We start from the raw sequence: 27,025 nt of genomic DNA on the forward strand, positions 1-27,025 counted from the left end.
CTATTCGTAACTATATGGAGAATATCGTCACTTCTATCAACCGCAAATTTTTCTCACGCAAAAAAAATTCACAACACCACGAATGGTGTAATCTCCCAGCTAGATCAGCTTCTTGTTATATTTTCAAGCAAGATGGCTACACAGCAGCAAGTAACTTTTATACACATTTTTAAAGCATTTTAATCTCGGTTTTCTTTGTTTACTGTCATAATCGTCAAAGAGCGCTAACTATTTACGTAAGAAAACGTGAGATATTATACCAAGCACGTTTTAAATGTATTTCCACTCAAAAAGCAAAGCGGATCTAAACTGAACAAGAGAAATACCTATATTTAATTAGCTCTCTGCTAACTATCTTCTTTGTATTATGATTTTAATTGTGGCTAAGTGTGTGCTTATGTTATAAGCAGCAATTACGAAAAATATTTCCCTGCAAGTTTCTTGTTCTTTATAGTCAACGGAGTGGTAACAAGTTACCAATCAACCGCCAATAATACCCCCCCCCCCCCCCCCCCTCCATGAGCGCAATTAGAGAGATTTTTTAAAAATCGATATCTTGCAACAGACTTTTCCAGCAAAAAGCAATGTAAAAATATTGCATGCTTCCACAAAGCACGACTGTTGTAAATACGAAAACACTGTTGACGTAAACAGTCATTCTTAAGTAGTATTAAAGGAGGTTAGAAAACATAACTTCGCACGTTAAGTTTAAGATTGCATTGTCAATATTTTATATAAGTAGTACAAGTGGAATTCAACTTGACAACTCTTTAATGATGAATGTTAACGATTCAGAGATGGAAGCAAACCTAGAAAAATACATCGTCAGCGATGAAGACAAAAAAGTTGTCTTGGATTTCCTGGAGCATTTAAAATCAAATTTTGGAAATTTATCTAAAGGATATGACGATGTGTCCTCAGTTTATGATAAAGTGATGGTACTTTTTAAATACGAAGCCTTTAAAAGATTAGCGAAAGACTTGGCCGTGTTTTTGAAGCATGAAAAGTTAGAAGAAAAAAAGATTCTAGATGTTGGATGTGGTAATGGAAATCTTGGAAAATCTCTTGTTGAAGAAGGATTTAAAAACATCGATGGATTAGATATATCGGAGAAGTTGCTGGAGATGTGTAAAGAGACGAAATGTTACAATAACTTGTTTCAGGGTACGTGCTTTCCAAAACTTCCTTGCAAACGTTTTCACAGATAATAATCGCCTTTACCAAATTTGTTGCATTGAAATGTAAGAAATGCTTTAGAGAAGGAACTTTTTTGTATGCACAAAGCCAAGTAAATTATCACAAGTATTATTATATAAAAAAATATTGTTTTGAAACTCTCCAACAAAAATGAAATCACCCAACAAGTTTTATTCTTGGAGAATTATATTAAAACAAACAATGTCTTCAGATTATAATACAAGTAAAATAAAATTCGTATTTAACTTAGCTTTACTTATCCTTGCGATTTGATAACTAGTTCTTTTCAAAAAAATTATTATTCTGATTAATTAAAATATTCACCTGTAATGGCGATGACTCTCTTGGCTTTATTGTGACAACTCAATGTTGATTATTATAATATTTATGACAACCTTTGATCTATTTCAGTGCCATTGACAGCTAAACCGACACCTGGTATTGAGGAAAATTCATACGACATTGTTGTTTCAAGTGGATGTTACGTGATGGGTCACATTCCACTTGACACTATAATTGAGTTGACACGTATAGTGAAGCCTGGTGGTTATATTTTCTACACACTTCATGACCCTAACTACACGATGGATTATATGAATTGGCATGGCAAGATAATGAAAGAAAAGAAAGCTGAATTGATCTCTATGAAACTGGCACCATACAGATTGGATCCGAAAAATAATTTCGAACCAACCTATGGTTATTACGTGTTATTCAAAGTATTATAATTCCACTGCATACTTTTTATTTACGAAAAACATTTTATAATCAACAATGCATAAATAACAATACTTTTCTTAAGAACAGCATATCATTAAGAACTTTCAAATGCACCACTGCGGTGGACAATTTTGACAAGAAAATTTTTTATTTTATTTTTTTAACCGTCAACTCAACTTTTGAACCAATTTTTGAACTTCCTTTCTTTCTAGGTGTCATCAGTGACACCGTTCATCCGGTTTGGACAAGTATTTACAATCCAATTCGATGTCAACTTTTAACTTGTTTATATATCATTATTTTGTGTAGTATATAAAAAAGGTTTGCAAAACTTAAATTTAGATGATCACTGATGTAAAAATAGATCCTTCAAGACAATACCTTTGCTCAAAACAATATAAAATTTAGTACGACTGGCTGTTATTGAAAATATACCTATATATATATATTTGGAATATGATATCTTGATTCAGCACTACTATACAGCGTTTGTGATGGCTGATCGAATGACTTTTTCTCTGTCCTACTCCGTGTACAGAATATGTTGTAAGTTGATAATAATAGTTATGGCATCAATCCCCCATTAGATCTTAGATTAGTTGGTTAACTCCTTTGAGGGATATACCCTGTCAATTGGTATTCTTTTTTTTACACAGGGCATCCGGTAAAATGTAAATAAGATCGTACATAAGAAACTAAATTGTTTTAATATTATTAATTCACGCCTCGAAGTAGAGTGATTTATTAAAACTGGCTGCTGCAGTCATGGCAGATCGTTTCAAATTTGCGACATATAAAAAAATTGACAAAGACACGATACTCTAGGTGACCCGATGTTCTACAAAGAAAACTATATTTGGGCCACCGAAAGAAAGGAAACAAAATCGAGCAACTAAAACATTAAGCTTAACAAACATAAAAACACAATATATTCTTTGTGAGTTGTACAACAGATTCATTTATTGCAACCAATGCTGCCTTGGAATTTCTAATACGAAAATCAAGACACATTTATGACAGCCGAATTGTGTTTAAACCGCCATGCCGTAGCACGGGATTCCTCAATCGTAGTCAAAAATGGTGGGAAAATATGCATCAATAGAATATATATATATGAATGTATAGCTAGTTATATACACAGTCAGGGAGGAAACAGATAGCTAAATGCAAACATCCTAACTGTCCTGGTTCGATAGGGAAACTCTTAATATTAACAAAGATCCAATTTCACACAAAGTGTGTCCTGGTGTTAAGAATTTGAGTTGGAAAAAATATTCCGAAGCTGACAGAGGAAACGTTGTCTAATGAATCCTCACATTAAACACGCTTAACGACAATTACGGGAATCAGCATTGAGCTATCCATTTTCTCTGACGGATATATACGATTAGTTAAACAGTATAATAACTTCTTAACCAAGATTGTAATCGATAATTTACCAAGCTGGGCAATATTCCATACTTCCAGCGGGCTAAGTCTAAAACGCGTTTTTGTTTTAAGTAGATTGAGAAATCTCTTCAGTTTTCTCGCAATCTTAAGATAACTTTAGTGTTAACATCAAAGGTAGAAAAGTCGGTAATGTTACTACGATCAAGAAATCTTACACTACTTACAATGACAAATTTTGACTTAAAAACTATAAAAATTAATATCTTGTCATATATATGTCAACACAAAGTTAATATAACATAGGTTAAAGCAGTATTTTTAAGCCAATCAGCAAAGTGTTTACAACCAACAGAAAGTCAAAAAACCCATGCCATACAAGAACTAAAGAAAATTCGAATTGCACTCTCCCCTATCTAATTGTAGGGGTGGGGTCGAATAATTAGGGTAGGGGGCAGAGACAACGGTAAAAATCAAGGGGGGAGTGTAATAGTTGGGAGGGGTGCAGATACAGTCAAATTACCGTAGATTGGGGTGGGGAGAGGGGGGTACAAGTGTTATTTCTTCAAGATGTATTACTGCAGTAAATATACATTGTTTTCTTTGCTTTTTCCCTCTGTTTACATAGTTTGGGGGGAGGGGTGTCTTTTATTATGGGGGGGGGGGAGTTTTGAAAAAAATTCCTTCATTGGGTGGGAGTAATGTTTTAGCATACAAAACATCAGAGTGCTCAAAAGTCAAGATTTCGTGCTTTTTTAAAAAAAGATCAAACTAAAATAAAAGCAAAAGATATTTCGTTTTTTGTGCAAATTACTTCACATCAGACGCGACAAAATCCACGTTTCTCTGATCACCCTTATCATTATTTCTTTCATTTCTTCATATGTTGAAACATGGACTGGTAAAAATAAATGAATTTCACAAGTGGAAACGATTGAAAAACATTTACAATTCTGTACACAACCATGCAGAAATGCAAGTTTAATTGGCTGTCCTAAACCATCAGCAGGAAGATTAGCAGCACCAGTTATAAACTCTGCAATTTCTTCCAGTTTCAGGTCTCAGGTTTCTAAATTAATTATGCAATTTTTTTTAATAAGCAATCAACCAATAAGAAACTTGTGCTTAGCTTCGTATTTAAAACTTTAGAAAACCCATTATTGTTTGGTCTCTAATATATTTTTCTGACATACTGCTGTTAAATTAACAGCGGAAGCAACCAATTGTTTCTTTTTTTCTTTTTTACAACCTCTTGTACGTTCTGATCCACTATAAGCAAGGCATCCTTTAGAGTTTCAGTGTTTCTGGAGCATGATGAAGAGGAAAACATTTTCTTGGAGGGAGTGAATGAGTTTTATTTCTGTCTTTTGTCCACGCCTGGAGAACAATCATTTGTGTATTACCAGTGTTGTCATTTCAGACTGTATTTTTTTGGTTGATCCGCACTTTTCCCATTCCCCTTAGTGCTTGGATACAAGTTCCGTAATGCACTGTCTATTATATTGTTATCGTCATTCTCTTCTCTCGTTTCAACTTCGCATTCAAGAGAAATCCTCTTAGAAACATTAACTAAACTAGTTCAAGAACGTCTCAGCTCGTTAACTAAATTTTCCTTGTTCGCCATTTTGTTTATCACACAGATTTATTCATACTATTTCGTACCTTGGATAATCAAGGCAACCTCGCTCTGATGTCTAACAACTAGCTTCCAGGCCCAGAAACAGTTGTAAAGAATGAGGCATAGACTTAAGGCTGGTTTCCACTTAAACGAATGCGGTCGAATCGATCGATGCGATCGAATCGATGTTACTAAAAATAGAACATTGCATAATTTTTGTCGATCGACGTTGACCTGGCAGTCGAATTTGATCGAATTCAAAAGTAGCCCTCTACAAAAGCTTTCTACTTTTTTCTGGATCGATTGAAATTTATCCAATGAGAATGATTTGTACGCGCATGATGTAAACAAATCGACGAAGAAATGAATATTCACTGAATAGCAGGGAAAAAAAATGGCTGAAAACATTTTAAATAATCGAAAATTTAATTCCATATTTGATGCAGCAACAGCACAATACACTATTTAACACGAGCAACAATTAAAAGATGAAAATGAATCACCGATTGTTAAGTGGTTATTAGCAGATGAATGTTGAGGAATTTGAGATAGCATTTGTAGAATAAGTCCGCGGATTTCAGGTCTCGGGAAACTTCCTCGAGACGTTTCAAAGAAAGTCTCACTAAGCAAAGATTGTAGGCAAATGACTGAAATAGAAGAACATTTAAAATAACTTTTGCTTAACTTTTGCTTACCGTATTTATATGTCATGAAATTCTAAGTACACGCTCAATATCATTATTTCATTTTAAATTTGTGTTTTTGTTTTAAAATAAATTTGAATGAATCGCCATCGATCGAGGCATGGTCGAATTTGAATGGAAACCAATTTTTTAAAAACGCCATCGATCGATGTCGATCAATACGACCACATTCGTTTGAATGGAAACCCGCCTTAAGTTGTTTAAAATTGAAATTTGAGATTTAAGTGAAAGATCGTTAACTTAGTTTGTTTATTTGCAATGTTTGGTGTAAAATTCTCGATTTAGTAGTGAAAAAGAAAGTTAGTAATGAAATGCAAGGTTAGTAATAAAGTCGACTATCTACTTTAACTACTGTCCACAAAATTTATTACATTTCGTTAGTAAAAGGTTGTAAAATGTTGACATTTTAAGTATGCATCAAGCTAAAAGTTTTTGTTGAGTCTTCTATACCGAACGGCATCATCTGTTTTTCTTAGCTTTATAAGCTTTTTAGTGGGGGGTCACACTAGAATTTTAAAAGCATGCTATAAATTTAAAGCACGGTTTAAAGCGTGCTTAATAATGTAAACGCATTTTTGCTTTATTAAAATGTCTTTCAAATTATGTTTCCTTGCTTTAAACATGCTTTAAATAAAACAAAAATAAAGAGTGCTTCGAGGCACTCTTTATTTTTGCTTTAGCTGCTATAAGTGCATAAAACAATAGAATAAAAATTATGCACAAATATTTGAGTATTAAAAGTGAGGCTTTTGAGCGGGTATTATGAAAGTGAAAGTTCATTCGTATGTGAGAGAAACAACAACATGAACGTTTTGTTTTAAATTTTGTTTACAACTCTCCCTTTGATATTACCAGGAACTTGCTTTACTCAAAGCATGCTTTATTTTTTATACTAAGCTTGCTTTATTCTAGTCCCCCTTAGTGATTTTTTGTGTTATTCCCTCTCGTTTTCGCCATCGTAGAGTTTGTTCGAGCGAACGTGTTGTTGTAGCTTGCTCTGGTTTCTACCAATATATAAGTGTTGTTTGTGTTTCGTTTTTTTTTGTTTTTTTTTTAAATCAGTAAAAAATACATTAATGAGACCATCAGTTGATTTTTTCTAACGCCATCGGAGATTTTGGCCTCGTCTAATAACGGACTAGAAACGAAGCAAAAACATCGAAACAAGCAGCAGTTTTGCCCTTTATCATCCCTTATCATAGAGCGTTTATTCCTTTGAAAAATATTTTCAAGAAACATTGGTCAATCATCACAAGCGACAGAGAACTGCATGAATTTTTTCAACTAAACCCTTTATTGCATTCACAAGACACAAAAACATCCAGGACCACCTTGTCCGGACGAAATTAAGGACTGGTGACTAACTAAATCTCTGGCGGCTGAATCATGCTTGTAATTAGAATATGAACTTTTTTAAAACTACAAAGGATATACCATCATTGGTATACACCGTGTCGTTTTATAAGAGTAACTTTCATCCCCTTACCCACTCTATTATAACAGGGAAACTTGATATACCGTTATAAAACACAACATCACAATACCTTTGACGAAAAAGTACTGGGAACTAACTTGATCCGTCTTTTTTATGAAGAAGTGTAACGAACAAAGGCACCGTTAATTCTGAAACACAAAATACAACAGCGTCGTGATGATATGAGCTACCATATACCAACCCTCTCAAAAAAAAAAAAAAAGAGAAATCCATACCACCATAGCAACTCATTGCACTCATGATATGAAAAAATACTTACAATTCGTCGAGTCAAACGACATTTAAAAATGGACCAACTAAAATTCACATTGCCATAGCCACAATATGCAATCACATTGTGCCTCAAAATCTCAAATCATAATACACTGTAGAACTGCCTGTTCACACGGCTCTTTAATAAAACGTAACCCATGCAAACCTTAAGCCCTGTCCAACTCTGAAATTACCCGTACTGAAATTCAAATTACGGAGTTTCATACCGCAGGTCTGGGCGCTAGCGAAGCGCTTTGTAGGGACAAATTTTGGCTTGCTTTCATGCAAACACTAGATTTTAAATTTAAGATCAAATTAAGATGCCTTCACTGAAAATTGAAGTTTGTAATAGGCTGGTTGGTCTATGGCTTATCGCATGATTATTTTGCCTGTCGATTTGCGCAAAAGATATTGGTAACATATACAACTCCACATAACAATGGAACTAGTCTGAAATTGCTCAGATTTGCAGAAATTTTCTGCAGACCATGTCTCCAAGGGTTTTCTATTGGACTAGCCTTCAATCCATAAAACAGCGGTTGACTATTGCAGATATCTTTAGATTTTTGCCCATGGTATATCTCCCTGTCATCCTTTTCAGGCGTCCTTGGCACAAAATAACAATTCGGCTACCAGTTTAAATAAAATAGGCATATTATGTTTAAGCTCACTGTTCAGTGACTAAACAGGAGGGTTCTATAATTCAGCCACCCTGTTTAATTTTTCCTCTGTAAAACAAGCACCAAGCATTAGTTATGCTATCTAAATTGCAAAGTCAACCTTTTGTTGATTTAATGAGTTTCTTATCTTCCATGTTTTAAAGTGTTTTCTTGATGCTGTATATATTTTATTGACATAAACTAGCTCTTACGTAGGTATTTTCTTATATGAAAACATGCTTTTTACTGGTACAACTTTTAACTTTTATAAGAAACATTTTTTACTTAAAAAAAATATAACTTTTCTAATTCATTATATTTCAGTCTTGCGTTTCTGAAAAGTAATAAAAGCGATTTTTAGTAATTAGTCTAGCATTACCTGTTGCAAATGCTAGGCAAGCAAGGCTTGAGTTTTTATTTGTTTGCAATACATTAATGATTAGAAATAGGCTTTGTGTATCCTCAGTTGCAAAAAAAAACCCAGCTCCGTTTTAACAATGGTGCCACAGCTTAATAGCTCTGCAGATATCTTGTTTGATTTCTCAGATACCCCGGTCGTCCGGAGATGCATTGCGAAAGCGGGAAATTCAAAATGGTGTCGCTATCGATGAAAAGGTCTATTGATTTTAACCCATCTGGCTATGGCAACAACTAATACTCACATTGCGCCTTTTTTAATCAATATAGAAAGAGTTGCGGAGAGGTTGCCAAGGCAAAGGCATTAAGCACGGCAAGGAAAGGGCAAAGGCAGGCAAGGAAACAGGAAGAGGAATCAGGAAGGCAGGGTGGGTAAGGCATGGTAGGCACAGGCATGGGAGGCACAGGCAAGGACATAGTAGGCAGGCACCAGAAAAGGCATAGGAAGGGTAGGCAAAGAAAGGCACGGTCAGTGCTGGCAAGGAAATGGAACGGCAAGGCAGGGGTGCATGACTTTAATAGAAAATATCCACCTTACAACTCAAAGATTGTGTATACTCAATATATCTAAGATAAGTATCATATTAGTCCAGGAGTATAGAAAGTATTGAGGTGCAAATATTTCAAATTCAATATCTCAAAAAAAGTCTCAAATTTATCTCAGGTCAATATACAGTGAATCATGTTAGCAGAATTATGTGCCATTACAAGTATTTAAACAATCGGTCATAACGCCATATGATTTTTTGATAAATCTGAGATTATCTTGATTCCAATGACAACAACATTAAAAAGTCAAGATATGGAAATAATCAGAGAAGTCCACGAGAAAGGCAAAAAAAATTTAAAAAACGTCTTTTTTAGTTTCTTGTGCCTACCAGGTATGTCAACACAAAACTTTTTACCATAAAGTGATAGATCTATTACAAAAAACAAAGCACTTTTGGGCTCTATAAATGAAAGTGACAAATCTACAACTCAAAGATTACCTATTATATGAAAGCCTGGTTGTTGTAGGTGCAAGATAATTATGTTTTTCCTAGCCCTGTCCAGGATTCGAACCTGGATTTCTCATTTGCATGAGTGTCATAGCCATTAGACCAGCAGGGCATAAATATATATATATACAAAACTTTACAGGTGAACATTATATACACTTAGGAATTTACAGCACACTGCCTAGTTAATTAACCTTTTGAGAAATGCTGGTTAAGCCACAAGTAACTGTGTTACCTGGCGTAAAACGCTTGGTGGAACAGTTAATACAAATTGAAAACTGTACCACACATTCAGGTGGAGCGCCTTAGTACAGATGTGCAGTATATCGTAAATCGAGTGAAACACACAACATTTAAGGTGTTTCGGGTGTAATTATATTTATCCTATAGCTTGAATAAAAACACAATTTACATATTGTGCCATGTCATAACGAAAACAGTCAGCAAACCTTTTTTATTTTTCACAAAATGTTCCCGGTAAAACTTAAAATATATATATGTACTTTAATCTGTGGTGCGCCATTAGTATAGGTAAAAAAAACCTTTCAAAAAAACTTTAGCACAACTTCTGCTAAATAGAAACACAGGTAATAGCTTGTCGTTAACACTAGGCTGAGTGATTAGTACAGATATACTGTGGCGCACATATACGTTTCGACATAACATCCCTTTCTGAAAAATATCCTAACTTTGGTTCAAATAAACAGACAGTAAACACCCTGTTGTTATCCTACACAGCTAAAACAGTCATTCAGCAATTTTATTTTGCGGAAAAGTTTTTGTAACATTTAAAAATAAAAACACAGTTTAAAACCTGTTATTACACTCCTAAAGCAAAAAGAATCCTGCAATAGTTTATGGGAAAAGTTCTTGTGCAAGATCAAACATTAATCGTGAAATCGGATAGCCGTAATACATTTTTCCAAAAAACTTTACTGCAAATTTTAAAAGCATGCTATAAATTTAAAGCACGATTTAAAGCATGCTTAATAATGTGAACGCATTTTTGCTTTATTAAAATGTCTTTCAAATTATGTTTACTTGCTTTAAACATGCTTTAAATAAAACAAAAATAAAGAGCGCTTCGAGGCACTCTTTATTTTTGCTTTAGCTGCTATAAGTACATAAAACAATAGAATAAAACTTATGCACAAATATTTGAGTATTAAAAGTGAGGCTTTTGAGCGGGTATTATGAAAGTGAAAGTTCATTCGTATGTGAGAGAAACAACAACATGAACGTTTTGTTTTAAATTTTGTTTACAACTCTCCCTTTGATATTACCAGGAACTTGCTTTACTCAAAGCATGCTTTATTTTTTATACTAAGCTTGCTTTATTCTAGTCCCCCTTAGTGATTTTTTGTGTTATTCCCTCTCGTTTTCGCCATCGTAGAGTTTGTTCGAGCGAACGTGTTGTTGTAGCTTGCTCTGGTTTCTACCAATATATAAGTGTTGTTTGTGTTTCGTTTTTTTTTGTTTTTTTTTTAAATCAGTAAAAAATACATTAATGAGACCATCAGTTGATTTTTTCTAACGCCATCGGAGATTTTGGCCTCGTCTAATAACGGACTAGAAACGAAGCAAAAACATCGAAACAAGCAGCAGTTTTGCCCTTTATCATCCCTTATCATAGAGCGTTTATTCCTTTGAAAAATATTTTCAAGAAACATTGGTCAATCATCACAAGCGACAGAGAACTGCATGAATTTTTCCAACTAAACCCTTTATTGCATTCACAAGACACAAAAACATCCAGGACCACCTTGTCCGGACGAAATTAAGGACTGGTGACTAACTAAATCTCTGGCGGCTGAATCATGCTTGTAATTAGAATATGAACTTTTTTAAAACTACAAAGGATATACCATCATTGGTATACACCGTGTCGTTTTATAAGAGTAACTTTCATCCCCTTACCCACTCTATTATAACAGGGAAACTTGATATACCGTTATAAAACACAACATCACAATACCTTTGACGAAAAAGTACTGGGAACTAACTTGATCCGTCTTTTTTATGAAGAAGTGTAACGAACAAAGGCACCGTTAATTCTGAAACACAAAATACAACAGCGTCGTGATGATATGAGCTACCATATACCAACCCTCTCAAAAAAAAAAAAAAAGAGAAATCCATACCACCATAGCAACTCATTGCACTCATGATATGAAAAAATACTTACAATTCGTCGAGTCAAACGACATTTAAAAATGGACCAACTAAAATTCACATTGCCATAGCCACAATATGCAATCACATTGTGCCTCAAAATCTCAAATCATAATACACTGTAGAACTGCCTGTTCACACGGCTCTTTAATAAAACGTAACCCATGCAAACCTTAAGCCCTGTCCAACTCTGAAATTACCCGTACTGAAATTCAAATTACGGAGTTTCATACCGCAGGTCTGGGCGCTAGCGAAGCGCTTTGTAGGGACAAATTTTGGCTTGCTTTCATGCAAACACTAGATTTTAAATTTAAGATCAAATTAAGATGCCTTCACTGAAAATTGAAGTTTGTAATAGGCTGGTTGGTCTATGGCTTATCGCATGATTATTTTGCCTGTCGATTTGCGCAAAAGATATTGGTAACATATACAACTCCACATAACAATGGAACTAGTCTGAAATTGCTCAGATTTGCAGAAATTTTCTGCAGACCATGTCTCCAAGGGTTTTCTATTGGACTAGCCTTCAATCCATAAAACAGCGGTTGACTATTGCAGATATCTTTAGATTTTTGCCCATGGTATATCTCCCTGTCATCCTTTTCAGGCGTCCTTGGCACAAAATAACAATTCGGCTACCAGTTTAAATAAAATAGGCATATTATGTTTAAGCTCACTGTTCAGTGACTAAACAGGAGGGTTCTATAATTCAGCCACCCTGTTTAATTTTTCCTCTGTAAAACAAGCACCAAGCATTAGTTATGCTATCTAAATTGCAAAGTCAACCTTTTGTTGATTTAATGAGTTTCTTATCTTCCATGTTTTAAAGTGTTTTCTTGATGCTGTATATATTTTATTGACATAAACTAGCTCTTACGTAGGTATTTTCTTATATGAAAACATGCTTTTTACTGGTACAACTTTTAACTTTTATAAGAAACATTTTTTACTTAAAAAAAATATAACTTTTCTAATTCATTATATTTCAGTCTTGCGTTTCTGAAAAGTAATAAAAGCGATTTTTAGTAATTAGTCTAGCATTACCTGTTGCAAATGCTAGGCAAGCAAGGCTTGAGTTTTTATTTGTTTGCAATACATTAATGATTAGAAATAGGCTTTGTGTATCCTCAGTTGCAAAAAAAAACCCAGCTCCGTTTTAACAATGGTGCCACAGCTTAATAGCTCTGCAGATATCTTGTTTGATTTCTCAGATACCCCGGTCGTCCGGAGATGCATTGCGAAAGCGGGAAATTCAAAATGGTGTCGCTATCGATGAAAAGGTCTATTGATTTTAACCCATCTGGCTATGGCAACAACTAATACTCACATTGCGCCTTTTTTAAAAATACGAACAACAGTCGAAAACGGCCGTGTTAATGGCCCTTCAACAATATGTCGCAGCACATGTTTTATAATCGACCTCTAGCTGTCGTAGCAAGATATAAGCATCATGAATCAGAACGATCCTTTGAGTTTGCTTAATTTAAGCTTGGTTCTCACCTGGCACTAAAGAGCACTCACGAGCGATATCTCGTGTTTTTTTCATAAGTGAGAATCAGTTTCAACGCTCCTTAGTGCTCATTGTCACTCATTAGTGCTGTTTTTCGAGCACTAAGGCAAATTTTTTTGATAACAACTATCAACAAATAACAACTATAAGATTCTAGTGCTTGTTTTATTGTTTTCTTCTGAGATCAAAGGTGCCGACATTCGTGCAGAAGTATTTTGTGCAGAACATGATCTCCAAATGACGAAATAGAGTGTGAATTGTGACTTTACTCTATTTTCCATGCTCAAAAGAGTTCTTATATTAAGTATTGTTCTCTTATAATGTGAATCACTTTAAAACAGACGCTCATATTCCAATGCTTTTGAGTGCTCAATTTCTATCGCTCTTTAGTGCTCTTTAGTGCCATGGGAGAACCAAGACTTACACGAAATTAAAAACGGTAGGTTGAAAAACGAAAATTGTTTTAACTAACTGATGAGAATATCTAAACCAAGGTATGGCCCACTATCAAATAGAAATCAGCTCTCATTATTCAGTTAGTTTTTTTAAAAAAAATCAAACGAAACACAAATTGCCAATATCAACACTTATATATTGGTAGATAACCAGAGCAAACTACATACAACATGTTCGCTCGAACAAACTGAAAGTAAAACAATTTGATTGTTCAATTTACGATGGGGAAAACGAGAAGGAATAACACACTGAAGTAACATTTATTAATAAGTGTACTTTCGCCTCACATGTCAAATAAAAATGTTTGTTATGATTTTAAAATATCCTGATTGGTTAAAATTCTCGAAAGATCAAGCTGATTGGTTTAAAAAACAATACCATAGCGAATCAACCATGGCTAATGTAATAAACAATGTGCCTATTATACGATCGCTGATTTCGCATTTCTGTATAGAAAATGCAGCGAACACTTGCAGCATTCAAAAATGTGATTTATATTTTTCAGGTACAGCTTGGAGGAGAAATGAAAAAGATGCTGAAGAAACTCAACTCTGTCGACCAAAATGTTCAAGTGTTTTTATAATAATATAATTCACTACTTTTGTAGGGAATTATATTATTAACGAGATAAAAATTCGAAACAGTCCTGTCTAAAAACTTTTGCTTTAATTTGCTTCAAGTTTTAATATTTTCCCTTTAAAATTTATTTGCTAATGTCTTCACTATGTCTAAGACTTCAGCAACAACTCTTCTCTTTTACCTGTTTATAACTTCAGATATGGCAGTGTGCATAACTTGTTCTTTGTTTTATAAACATATTTACTACTATATATTATAGACTTTATTTCATGTTTACAGTTTATAATTTTAACTAGAGATATTTCAAGAACTAAACGTGAATTATTTTGGAAATTATTTTTCCCCTTTTACAAGATATGTGTTTATGTAGTAGAAATCTCAGTTGGAAATTTAATTTAACAATGGTTCATTTTCTTAGTTTTCCCGCTAATTAAGCCGCAATTATGAAAATTTCACTAGTTAACAAAAAACTTTTTTTTGATTTTTGAAAAACCCAATGTACTAGCTTAATGATGCAAAAAATAAATCGTAATAATTATGCCATATTTTTTTCATAGACACAAAAGAGTTAACATGGATATCAGCACTGAAAATGTCACCATCAGTGAGGAAGACAAAAAATTTGTTTTAAATTTTTATTCAAAATTATATTCGAATTTAAAAAATCTATCTCAATTTTATGATGACTTCGCTTCAACATATTACAAAGTCCATGAAATTAACAGGTGTGATGCTCACCAGAGGCTTGCAAATGATTTAGCCGTATTTTTTGAGAATAAAAATTTAGAACAAAAAAAGATTTTAGATGTTGGATGTGGTAATGGATGTCTTGGGCAATCTCTTGTTGAGAAAGGATTTAAAAATATCGATGGATTAGATATATCGAAGAAATTCGTGGAAATGTGTAAAGAGACAGGATGCTACAATAAATTGTTTCAAGGTACGTGTTTTTCACAGCTTCTTTTCCGGCTAGTGGCCTTGTGTTAGAGCGTTGGCCTCCAGTGTGGGAGGTCCTTGGTTCAAGGCCCAGCTGAGTCATTCAAGAGACTATAAAAGTGTGAATCGATCCTTTCTGCTTAACGTTCAGCATGACAATGTAATTAATATCTTAGGCGGTTTTTGTACATGCACACGCTTTGTAGTTCAAATGGGAGCATTAAGTACACTAGGACCCCCTTTGATAACAGGTCTATTAGGAACTGAAGAGGCTATTCTGGATTAATAAAAATAAGAATAATTTGTAAGCGCCTCCATCACCATTTCCCGTCTTGCATTGAAATGTAAGATATGTGAAAGTACCTAAAGATTTCTTGTCTGGTTTGTTAAGAAATATACTGGCTACCTGATAGTGATCGCAAAATTTTGCGAGATATTTTTGCGGTTAAGAGGCCTAAAGGTTTTCTACGATGGCCCAGAAGGCTCACGTTGTTCTATTCCAAACATACTTCACGCAATTTCAAAAATACTTCACGCAATTCCAAACATACTTCACGCAATTCCAAAAATACTTTACTCAATTCCAAAAATACTTTACGCAATTCCAAAAATACTTCACGCAATTCCAAAAATACTTCACGCAATTCCAAACATAGTTCACGCAATTCCAAAAATACTTTACTCAATTCCAAAAATACTTTACGCAATTCCAAAAATACTTCACGCAATTCCAAAAATACTTTACGCAATTCCAAAAATACATCACGCAATTCCAAAAGTACATCACGCAATTCCAAAAATACTTCACGCAATTCCAAAAGTACTTCACGCAATTCCAAAAATACATCACGCAATTCCAAAAGTACTTCACGCAATTCCAAAAGTACTTCACGCGATTCCAAAAACAATTCACGCAATTTCAAAAATACTTCACGCAATTCCAGTATTTTTCACGCAATTCCAAAATTACTTCACCCAATTCCAAAATTACTTCACGCAATTCCGAAAATACTTCACGCAATTTCAAAAATACTTAACGCAATTTCAAAAATACATCACGCAACTAGTTTTTTTAAAAAAAACAAAAAAAAAACGACAAGGCGGCAGCTCAATGTTCATTATTATAATATTTATGACAACCTTTGATCTATTTCAGTGCCATTGACAGCTAATCCAACACCTGGTATTGAAGAAAATTCATACGACATTGCTGTTTCCAGTGGATGCTACGTCGCGGGTCATATACCACTGGATACGTTATTTGAACTAACACGTATAGTGAAGCCTGGTGGTTATATATTCTACACACTTCATGACCCTAACTACACGATGGATTATATGAATTGGCATGGCAAGATAATGAAAGAAAGGAAAGCTGATTTGATCTCTATGAAACTGGCACCATACAGATTGGAACCACGAAAAAACTTTGAACAAGTTTATGCTTATTACGTGCTGTTTAAAGTATTATAAATTCTAAAATACATTTTTGTATAAATCCTAATTAAACTTCTGCTTTCTTGCGGTTGGTCGCCAATCTTACCCTACAAAAAGTAAGTACTAATCACAATGTGAGTAATAGTTGTCACCATTTTGCGCCCAAAGTTATTTACAAAACATTTAATTCCTTGGTGTGAATAAGAAATACAAGAATGTGAATGGAAGTTTTTGTGAATATGCTATTACTCACAATCTTACAAACAGTAATATAGTAAACTGCATGACACATTACCATGTACTGTAATGGATACTGATTTGACAGAATATCAAATGCCATTCTCCCTTCTGAGAAATAAATTCCCGAAAAATGTTTAAAAGATTCATCTGCGAAAAATAACATATTGCTTTGATGCAAATAAAACACAAAAATAGTTAAGTATTATCTAGCTACACTAAAACTTTGAAACATAATACATAATACACAGGAGTTTGTGGCTACCATATCAATATCAATTTATATAGCTACGATATACTGGGAAAAAGCAAATCTTGAAGATCAAAGTTCACAGTGTGGACTTCGTTAATACGCTGGATTCAAAACAATGTTCTATTGTTGATGCGGACAGCATGACCCTTGTCCCCAAATATAATTTAGCCTTGATTTGGATTATTTCACGCTGGAGACGTGTAAGAAAGCGAGATTATTACATTCTAAACGTTGTTTGCCTGTCCAACACATCTGCAAAGGTAGGGATACCAGGTGAGGATTATTGACCATTTTACGCTTTTAGCCATGATCAAGAAACCGCTATAGGTACATGTTTTTATAGAAATAAAATATGTAGGTGTCCTTTCCTACGGAGGTAAAGCATTTAGGCTAAACAAACGGCATAGAATGAAAGCATAGGCAGGTGATTTCCCGAAAATTTAAAAAACAATGTATTTAAAAATTAGCTAAAACTTTATCACACTATCAAGTTAATGTTTCAATATATGTAATTTCATTTAAAGTTAATATGCACTTAGCCAAAAAACAATTTTCCCCTTTCATCCACATACCCTCCTTGATATTCATGCACCTGCAGTGGAGATGGTATAGTGGTAGCGCATTTGACTTGTAATCATAACCTTTTAAGTTCGAGTCCCCACTCCGGCGCACCTTAAATGCAGTGTTGTCAGCCCATTTGGTGCCATCTACTGACCGCTAACTGCCTTGTGTGGCAGAATCCCCTAGAACGTTAAAACTTCCCGTTACTTACTCACTTAATTACTTAGTGAGACGTCTTTGAAATTCGCATTTTCCTTTCATTGGCCGATACTTTTGCACTGTTAGCTGTACTAACCACACTTATTTGCTAGTGAGGTTAGAATTTACACTCTTGCCCATGTCTGTTTGTACCTTAAGTTGATAAATTTTTGCGAACCTGTCACATCGTGTTATTTTGCGAAGATTTATTTTCGCGAATACCTATAAAATCGCTAAAATTAATCAAATGAGGGTACAATTAGGTTACCTCTGTATAATCATCATCAAAGGTGTACTTTATCATCACTAAAACAGATAATACTCAAAGACAATCAGTTTTCTTCACACAAAACTCCAACTTCCAAAAATTACACCACAATAAAAAATATTAGGCACAGACTGATCAAGGGCTCAATGAAACCTGGCCAGACTCCTCACCTGTTGCAACTATACTGCTAAAAATATCAAGGAAATGCTTGTTAACGCTAGGGTTATATAAGCTCACCGTGGGTAACGTTGGGTGTTATTATTGTTACCATTGTCACTATTGACATAAATGCCAGAACACTTCGAATAAATTTCGAATAATTCCATGAACATTATTTTACCATAACATCGATCGCCTAGTTATTGGTAACTTTGTATTTACATCAAACTAGCTATCACGCTAGGACAGATAGATTACCACTTTACCAGCAGATTTTGCTCTCTCTCTCTCTCTCTCTCTCTCTCTCTCTCTCTCTCTCTCTCTCTCTCTCTCTCTCTCTCTCTCTTTATAGGTCCTCCCCATCTGAACACGTTCTCTGACCAGGAAAAGCAGATATTGTTTCCTCGACATTGGCATATGTCTTTGTGGAAGAAATGACACCAATTAAATTAAAGAATTGTGATGCAAAAAAACCTATTATCATGTTTGTGAAAATAAGGAAGGATGTAGGAATCATGGTGAAATATTATCAAATCTATTCACCTATTTTTTGGGAATGACGATTGTTTTGCTAGTCCACTGTTGGATTCTCAACCTCGTGCCCAGGGTCTTGTGGCCCCTGAGCCGTTATTACGAAGTGGCCAACAATTTTCGTGGCTATCAACTTCATCGACAAGGCAAAATGCAAGGTTTACAAATATTTTATAATTGCATCGATTGAGGAAGTAATAAGAGAAGCCGTTATGGTACTATTGAGCAATGTTGGACGATGTTGCGATATTCGCCTAAACGTTAGTACCCGCTAAAACAACGTACTAAAAGAACGTACCTAACTTCCTCGATCACAATGGAGATTTTACTGAAAGTAACCCATTGCGGTTCATATCGATTGTATCCTTATAAAATGAAATCAATAAAAATCAGTAATGTCACACAGGGCCGTTTTAATGAACTAAAATCACCGCTATTGCATGTATATTTAATTTATCCCTAATTTTAGGTTTGAAGTCTCTGGGTCTTTGTAACCGGTGTTTAAAGTAGGAGATAGTTAGAAAGTATCTAATTACAGACCAATTTTAATAGTGCCCTGCTTCTGGAAATTTTAGAGAGAACCGTGTACAACTGTGTTTTTTTTTCTAACTAAACTATAATAATTTATGCTAGTACTTGTGTGTGCGTAGAAGGTTTTATCTCATTCTCGTCCCCAGGGTTTGTTGCCTATGTCAAAGTCACTAGCGCTTACTTGATGACAAAAACTATGGGGACGAGGTTGATTTTATCTGTAATTTTGATATGGCTATTTGTTATTTTTTAACGAAAAGAATATTGTTCTATTTGTAACGAATACACCTTTCCCGAATTTAAATTATCGATTATATCATCGGCATTAAAACGAGGCACTTCTTAGTAAACTTTGTAAACACTAAAAATACAGCTGGTGAGTGTGATACTTTTATGCGTTGTGAATGATCTTTTATTGTGTATTTTTCTAAAGGATTGCAGGTTTTTCTTAACGAAACCACTTATAATGTATTTAAAAACATACTTGTCTTGTAAAAGAAGAATATGTATTTGTGATGGCGAGTAGCAATCAGAAAGGTCAGCAAGAAATTTATCATACTTTAATCTATCCAGGTATATCAACCTCTCGACCTGGTAACTCTTGTTGCGTACTGTTATGCAAAAGTTCTACTCTTAATAAACCCAGAGTTAAACAGGCATTGGAATGTTTTCATTTCCATCGGATCCAAGTTTGAGAAAACAATGGGTAAGCATCATTTCAAGATATCGTAGAAGGGAAGGTGTGATGTGTTCACAGTAAACAAGAACACAAAAGTATGCGAAGTCCACTTTGAAGTACACTGTGTAAAATTAGGTTTTGGTTGTGAACGGAAAACATTAATCAATGGCTCTGTGCCATATATATTTACGTTCAAACAAAATAACACAACACAAAAAAGGAAAAGTCCGAAAAAGGAGCACTTCCTGTAGTAGTCGAAACAGATTCTGAAAGCACATATGAAAGTTCTTCATCTGATTCTGAAGAACAACCTGTTTTTTTCACTCCTGGTGAATTAGAAACTATTAAAACTGAGGAATTCAATGTTAAAAGAATAACTAATTGATGATACTATAAACAACTTTACTGAACAGCTAGGTGTGTGTAATGTTGATTTAATTTACCCCAATCTTTTGGGATTAATACAGGATTTACATCAATAAACTCATAGGGTTGTGTTTCGTTATGTTTTGATTTATTTGAAGTATTTGATATATTAATATTAGTAACAATCTTGATGGTATGTTCTAACGGTAGTAGTTGGTGTGACAATGTAGATCGAACAAGAAAGTTCGCATATTTAATGTTGTTTTTCATGTACTGTCAATACAATGAGCAAAACCAACCCGTTTGTCAACCAAAAGCATATCTAGCAGTTTTAATATTCTTAAATTTATGTTACACAAACTATCATTAATTCTAGGATCATATAACGTTAGATGGATACCTTTTTGTCAGCATTACTTTTTACAGGGCTGACCATAACTAAGTCTGTAAAAATTCTGTTTTTACTTGGAGCAAATGTTGATGTAAAAATGCTATCAGCAGATATGTATAGTTCATCCCTAAACTTTCTTCCACGCTCCAAAGTCTTAATAATTGCCACACCGTGCTGTTTACCACTATTTTGACAATGCATTTCAATTTCTTTTATCGTGAACGGCGGCATTCCCCCCATGTTTTCCCTCACGCTTTTTCTTCAGTTTCATCGAAGACTAAATCTATATTTTCCTCAATTATTTTAAGCAAAATATCTCTCATAGTATTGTCTTCCTCCATGTTTATATGAACGCGGATTTGCCTCGTTTTCATGCACGCAATATTTTACAAAATATAAATTCGGGAAAGGTGTATTAGTTACTCTTTTCCACATCGACTCCTTATGTCTTCATTCTATTATTTGGTTTTAGAATTACTCCGGTATTTCTTAGCCCAAAGTCTTTCGTTTGGGCATTCGACCCTTCGCAAATACTAATATTAGTGCGCTAATCTTTTACTGGCATCGTGATCCGCTTAGAGATGTTACAAATGCGCGTTTGCGTCATTTTATCACATAGCACCACCTCTAGCAAATGTTTTCACCTTGACCAACAACTTGCGACCGTTCTTTGTGTATTTTTTACTTCCTCATAGTCCTCCCCGGTAGGCGCGTGTCACTGCAGTCTGTGTTCGCGAAGTGGCAAGATTTCTGAGAACCTTTACCCTTTTTATAGTCCAGCATTCATCCTTGTGTGTACATACTGTCAATTTTATGCTGGCCACGCACGCTAAATCTGTTGTCGGCTCAGTTTTAAATTCATCTACATATCACGTGTTCGACGTATCTAGCACCGATCCTTGTGTGATATTCACTACTTACCTTTTTTATATTGCATCACTCACTTAGGCGCAGTGGTCCTCTTAGCCAATCAGTATCTAACTATTACAGGTGCAATTGACTGAGTCTCCTTTAGGCAATGATGAAACACGTTTTTCTCTTTCCTTATTTACCTCGCTAGTCATTGTACCATATTTATGTTAAACAATTCTGTTAAGCATGGCCAACAAAAAAACCGACAGAGAACTAAAAGAGGCAGCCTATTTGTCATAAACAGACCCTTGATAATAAGCAATGGCTAACGCCAAGTCGGGTTACTTTGATTCTATCATGGATCAATATCGTTACTCAAGCAGAAAGCGGTATAAGAAACAAGGCCTGCGCGTCTGAAGCCTTTGTTACTTAGGTCGTCCCTTTACCCACACAGAATCCTTCGTCTACATTACGATTCCCTCAATCCTCTCCAGAGAGTCGTGACAGTCATTTAAAAAAACGTTTATAACCTGACAGGTTTTCTTGTTATTATTTGCTACATAGATAATGAAAGATTGCGTAAGAAACGTTAAAAGTTATAAACATTAAAACACTTAGAGCACTTATTGTCTCAAGCTCTTCTAACACAGCATCTACTTTAAGCAAACAGTTATTGCAAACTAATCTTACTGCAAAAAAATAAACACCCTCTTTTACAGAAGTTACCGCAAATCAACAAAAGTTTAAAGATGGCGGAAAATAAAAAAAGTTTAAAGATAGCGGAAAATAAAAAAGGTCAAATTCTCAGTGACGAGGATATAAAGCTTGCTTTATATTACTACGAGAAGTTGTACTCAAACGTAGAGAATTTGTCAGGAACCTATGATGATCTTTCTTCTATATACGATGAAGCTGTCTCTATTTTCAAATATGACGCCTACAAAAGACTTGCAAAAGATTTAGCCGTATTTCTGGAGCATAAACATTTGGAAGAAAAATTGATTTTAGATGTTGGATGTGGTAATGGAAATCTTGGGAAATCTCTTGTTGAAGAAGGATTTAAAAATATCGATGGATTAGATATATCGGAGAAGTTGTTGGAGATGTGTAAAGAAACAAAATGTTACAATAAATTGTATAAAGGTTAGTTAATAAGCACAACCAAAGCCACGCTTACTTGTCATGAAATGGTTGCCTGTTTTATTACTGTTACTGACATAGCAATTTATGGAGTTTTTAATGGCAGTGTTGGAAATCTCGAAAACTTGTTCTGCATGTTTAGATTTACTAAATCACCAAAAAGTTTGACATCATAACCCCTGACGCTTGTTTTGAGAGAGCTTCAAAGGGTCAGAAAAAAATGTTTTAAAGTCTCCAGGTTGCCGGCAAACGGGTTTACCAGCCTTAAGGTAGGCCCTGAGGCAACCCCGACCCCTAGGCTATATGTTTCTTTTTTTATAAAGGGACGACGTCCCCATATCAAAAAGAGAAAAAAAGCCTTGGGATCGAGGATAGCTTTGAGGGCCATATCTGAAATGTGGTCTTCCGATCTATATTTAGATCGAAATTAAGTGTTCTTTGCGGGAAAATTTTCAACATTTCGGCTCTAAAGGTGCACTTGTTAAATGAAGTGCAGTGAGTAAGTGTGTATAAATTGTTGTTATGATGTCTTTTGATGTAAGACAATTATTGACTTATTGATTTATTTATTGACAACATAATTAAATTGTGATTATTTCTGTAGAACCATTGACAGCTAATCCAACACCGGATATTGAAGATAACTCATACGACATTGCTGTTTCCAGTGGATGCTACGTCGCGGGTCATATACCACTGGATACGCTATTTGAACTAACACGTATTGTGAAGCCTGGTGGTTATATATTCTACACACTTCATGACCCTAACTACACGATGGATTACATGAATTGGCATGGAAAGTTAATGAAAGAAAAGAAAGCTGAGTTGATCTCTATGAAACTGGCACCATACAGATTGGAACCACGAAAGAACTTTGAACAAGTTTATGCTTATTACGTGTTGTTTAGAGTGTTATAAATATTTTTAGGCACCTTTTCAATACTGCAAGGGTGTATTATATGCCCCTAAAATTTATAAGGTGTATATGCACACCCCTGAGATGTAAAACTGATTAATAAATGCATAAGAAGGTTAAAAGAAGAATTTGGAACTATTAAAAATGTATTCAGTATTTACTAACATCTTCAAATGGTGCGACGCTCCGTCTCAACCACCAACGTTTTGGCGTTTAGCAAAAAATAATAGAATCTAATTGGAACAAATTTAATGTAATAATTGATTTTGTTTTTACTATTGTTTTCAAAATTAAATCTTTTAAAAAAAATTTAAGTCGTTAAAATTTTAATCAGCAAATTGTAAATAACAAAGTTTTTGTCATTAGAGATAGCTAAGAGTTTAGAGTTAATGTATAAAAATATGTGCAACCTATTTCGCGTAATAACGGCTCAGGGGTCACAAGATCCTGGGGACATAACACGAATAAAAGTCATTCTAAAGTGCAGAAGCAAAGCTGGTCAATCACTACTGCTAGGTGAACTTGACTCGATGGTACAGAAGTATCTTTTAGCAGCAAGCAACTAAGGAGCAGTAATCACCAGGTTCAGTTCTGTTTCCGCCGCAAAAGCCGTCATCAAGAAGTATCTGAATGTTGTTGGTAACATCGATTTTGATTCATCCAATGACCTAAAAGTTTATTTGTTAGGATGGTTACAGCCATGATTGCTATCAGGCTTTTAGGTGAATTCTCAAGATAAGCCATAGCCTCCCTCAATTCAAATTCCCTGAAAATATCGCGGGAATAAACTTCGTGGTTGACGGATTTTGAAAAATCTCGCGCAATTAACTTTTGCGGAGAAGGCTCAAAACTTCGAAACCATTTGGCCGCGAAACCCTTTGAGGGTATATCACCATCTTTGATCGAAAACGTCACGTATACATTATTTTCTCTGCATGCTTAATTTCGGATGATTTTTAGCTTTGCTTCACCACGTACACGTTTCATTCTTATATAAAAAACGCAACAGGCCTTAGTCAAGCGCGATATTGTACTCAACGGCGCGAAAAAAAAAAATAAAGCTTCGCACGAAATTGTAGTGTAACAAAAACGCATTGTATTTTAAAAGGATATTTTACTATATATGAAATGGACGTAAAGTGCTACGAAGAAATTACAAAACTTTAAATAACACGAAGTAACCGTAGCTTAACTTGAAATCATTTCGTGACTCCAATTTGTATGGTTCCAAAGTCATCGAGATCAATTCAGCTTTCTTTTCTTTCATTATCTTTCCATGCCAATTCATATAATCCATCGTGTAGTTAGGGTCATGAAGTGTGTAGAATATATAACCACCAGGTTTTACTATACGTGTCAATTCAAATAGCGTATCCATTGAAATGTGATTTACGATGTAACATCCAGTGGAAATAGCAATGTCGTATGTATTCTCCTCAATTCCAGGAGTTGGATTGGCTGTTAGTGAAACTATATAAAATTAACCACATGCAATTGGAAAAATTATTAATATGAACTAAGATGCGTACAGAAATGACAATGTTTTGGCGAAATGAAATATTCCTCCCCCGCTCTACTACAAAAATGATGAGATATACAGTATACTCTCGTTGGGACATTCAAGGGACGAAGGAAAAATGAGAAGGAGAAAAAATGTAGTATATAGTGGCCGCCCTACTTATCCGGGGTTCCACTTAACGAGAGTATACTGTATGTTTAATTCCATCGGCATCTCAAATTTCTAACAACATGAAAATTCGCAAAACCATTTTAAACTTTGGAGTAAAATATTTTATGAACTTGAAGATTTTCAAAAAAAAACTGATGTTGCATTTGCACATATGTGGCGACACAATAAAATTTTCGGGCAAAAGTAACAAAATTAACTTAGCCGAAAAAAATTGTCTCGTGTCCCCGTGGCTTTACTCTTCATATTCGCAATGCATTAAGGTAGTTGTATTCATCGTGACACCCCAAGCAGCAAAGACATATCTCTGCTCCATAGCTAATGTTGGTGTTTGTAGCATCTTTTTCCTCAGGTTTAAACCCCTGGCTAGAGCTTTGAAAAAAAAGATGGGGTCAGAATCAATATTGTTGTTTAAATCTTGAATATTTTCCTTGTTGTTGTCGTTGTTGTCAATTTTTTGCACAATGTCAAAGCGTTCTAGCGTTTGTTTTGATATTGTTAAATACAACTAAGCACGTGTCCAAACAAACCTTTGTACAATTTCTTGTAACATTTTGAATCTTTACACATCTCCAAAAATTTCTCAGGTATATCTAATCCATCGATATTTTTAAATCCTTCTTCAACTAGAGATTTTCCAAGACTACCTGTACCACATCCAACATCTAAAATCTTTTGTTTTTCTAAGTTTTTATGTTTTAACAATTTAGCTAACTCGTTGGCGAGCCGCTTCGGAGAATCGAATTGAACTATGGAAGCCACCCTATCATAGATAGGAGCAAGCTCATTGTAGCCGGCTGTTAAATCATCCAAGTTTGAATACAGTTTATCGTAAAACTTTGTAGCAAACTCCCGATCTTCATCGCTAATAGTCGCTCTCCCGGCAGCGGTTGACATCTTTAACTACCTTATCGCTAAAACGTTGAAAAAAAAGTTTAGTAACCTAAAATATTAGTCACGTGCACAGAATTTTTTTATCACCTAAATTTTAAAAACATTTATGGAGAAAAAAATTTTAAAGCCAAAATATTTGAAATAAAATGGATAAGCTACATGCAAAGGGAATTTATAAATTCTCAATTTTGAATATTATAAAATGTAAACAAAGAAACCCTCTTATTTTTGACGCATTTTGGTGCCTAATGCGCCGCAAAAAATTTTGGTCGGTGAACAATAAAGACGGTAAAAGTCGTTAGTTGGTATAAAAAATAGTCGGAAAGAATTTTGGTCGCTGAAATTTAACGTCGGTAAAAATGGTTAGTTGGTATAAAAAAAGAGACGGAAAAAATTTTAGTCAGTGAAAAATAACTGAAGTGAAAATTGATCACTTCTTGCCCACTTTTTAAAGACGTTTGTTTGTTAAAAGTAAGTCTTACACTATGGTTACCTTGTGCTCTTTTGAGCAACAAATTAAAAACTGCAACGTTGACTTGTGAGCTATATGGATAAAACGAAAAGGTTCTGCCTTTCGCTTTAAAAGAACAGTCACGAAAGAAAAGGAGTAATTACACTAGGCCAATTTCAGACAGATGTAATTACACTAGACCATTTATAGTGGTACTAATCAAGTCTAAGTGAAATAACCATATCTTAAGATAAAAACACATCAAAAAGATTCACCAAGGCAAAGCATTATGCTTTTATAAAAAAAAATTATGTGTAGAAACTTTCACAGAGAGAAACTTCAGCGAATAGGAAAATATTATTTATTTCGCAA

At 34.5% G+C, this 27,025-nt stretch overlaps 4 protein-coding genes across 4 annotated transcripts; 3 read left to right on the forward strand and 1 right to left on the reverse strand.

Moving 5' to 3' along the window:
* Positions 1–672: 672 nt before the first annotated feature.
* LOC130647187 (aklanonic acid methyltransferase DauC-like) lies at positions 673–2,419 on the forward strand. The gene is made up of 2 exons (XM_057452951.1): positions 673–1,164; positions 1,609–2,419. Exons 1-2 carry the CDS (start codon positions 774–776, stop codon positions 1,923–1,925), a joined length of 708 nt encoding a protein of 235 aa, XP_057308934.1. The 5' UTR covers positions 673–773; the 3' UTR covers positions 1,926–2,419.
* Positions 2,420–5,859: 3,440 nt separating this feature from the next.
* On the forward strand, positions 5,860–17,009 carry LOC130647552 (ubiquinone biosynthesis O-methyltransferase-like). The gene is made up of 3 exons (XM_057453449.1): positions 5,860–5,943; positions 14,721–15,103; positions 16,256–17,009. Exons 2-3 carry the CDS (start codon positions 14,737–14,739, stop codon positions 16,570–16,572), a joined length of 684 nt encoding a protein of 227 aa, XP_057309432.1. The 5' UTR covers positions 5,860–5,943; positions 14,721–14,736; the 3' UTR covers positions 16,573–17,009.
* Positions 17,010–22,222: 5,213 nt separating this feature from the next.
* LOC130647551 (putative methyltransferase YqeM) lies at positions 22,223–23,766 on the forward strand. The gene is made up of 2 exons (XM_057453448.1): positions 22,223–22,705; positions 23,307–23,766. The coding sequence occupies exons 1-2, from the start codon at positions 22,312–22,314 to the stop codon at positions 23,621–23,623; spliced, it is 711 nt and encodes a 236-aa protein (XP_057309431.1). The 5' UTR covers positions 22,223–22,311; the 3' UTR covers positions 23,624–23,766.
* On the reverse strand, positions 23,760–26,987 carry LOC130647553 (demethylmenaquinone methyltransferase-like). Its single transcript, XM_057453450.1, has 2 exons — positions 25,839–26,987; positions 23,760–25,091 (listed from the first exon to the last, which is right to left on the reverse strand). The coding sequence occupies exons 1-2, from the start codon at positions 26,203–26,205 to the stop codon at positions 24,775–24,777; spliced, it is 684 nt and encodes a 227-aa protein (XP_057309433.1). The 5' UTR covers positions 26,206–26,987; the 3' UTR covers positions 23,760–24,774.
* Between the last annotated feature and the right edge of the window lie 38 nt (positions 26,988–27,025).

Source organism: Hydractinia symbiolongicarpus, chromosome 6, assembly GCF_029227915.1.
Source record: "Hydractinia symbiolongicarpus strain clone_291-10 chromosome 6, HSymV2.1, whole genome shotgun sequence".
Lineage (NCBI taxonomy): Eukaryota > Metazoa > Cnidaria > Hydrozoa > Anthoathecata > Hydractiniidae > Hydractinia > Hydractinia symbiolongicarpus.

Coding starts and splice junctions, on each gene's coding strand:
- LOC130647187 (XM_057452951.1), top strand. CDS start 774: ATGATGAATGTTAACGATTCAGAGATGGAAGCAAACCTAGAAAAATAC. Junction 1,165..1,608: donor TTACAATAACTTGTTTCAGG/GTACGTGCTTTC, acceptor GATCTATTTCAG/TGCCATTGACAGCTAAACCG.
- LOC130647552 (XM_057453449.1), top strand. CDS start 14,737: ATGGATATCAGCACTGAAAATGTCACCATCAGTGAGGAAGACAAAAAA. Junction 15,104..16,255: donor CTACAATAAATTGTTTCAAG/GTACGTGTTTTT, acceptor GATCTATTTCAG/TGCCATTGACAGCTAATCCA.
- LOC130647551 (XM_057453448.1), top strand. CDS start 22,312: ATGGCGGAAAATAAAAAAAGTTTAAAGATAGCGGAAAATAAAAAAGGT. Junction 22,706..23,306: donor TTACAATAAATTGTATAAAG/GTTAGTTAATAA, acceptor TTATTTCTGTAG/AACCATTGACAGCTAATCCA.
- LOC130647553 (XM_057453450.1), bottom strand. CDS start 26,205: ATGTCAACCGCTGCCGGGAGAGCGACTATTAGCGATGAAGATCGGGAG. Junction 25,092..25,838: donor TTACAAGAAATTGTACAAAG/GTTTGTTTGGAC, acceptor AATTTTATATAG/TTTCACTAACAGCCAATCCA.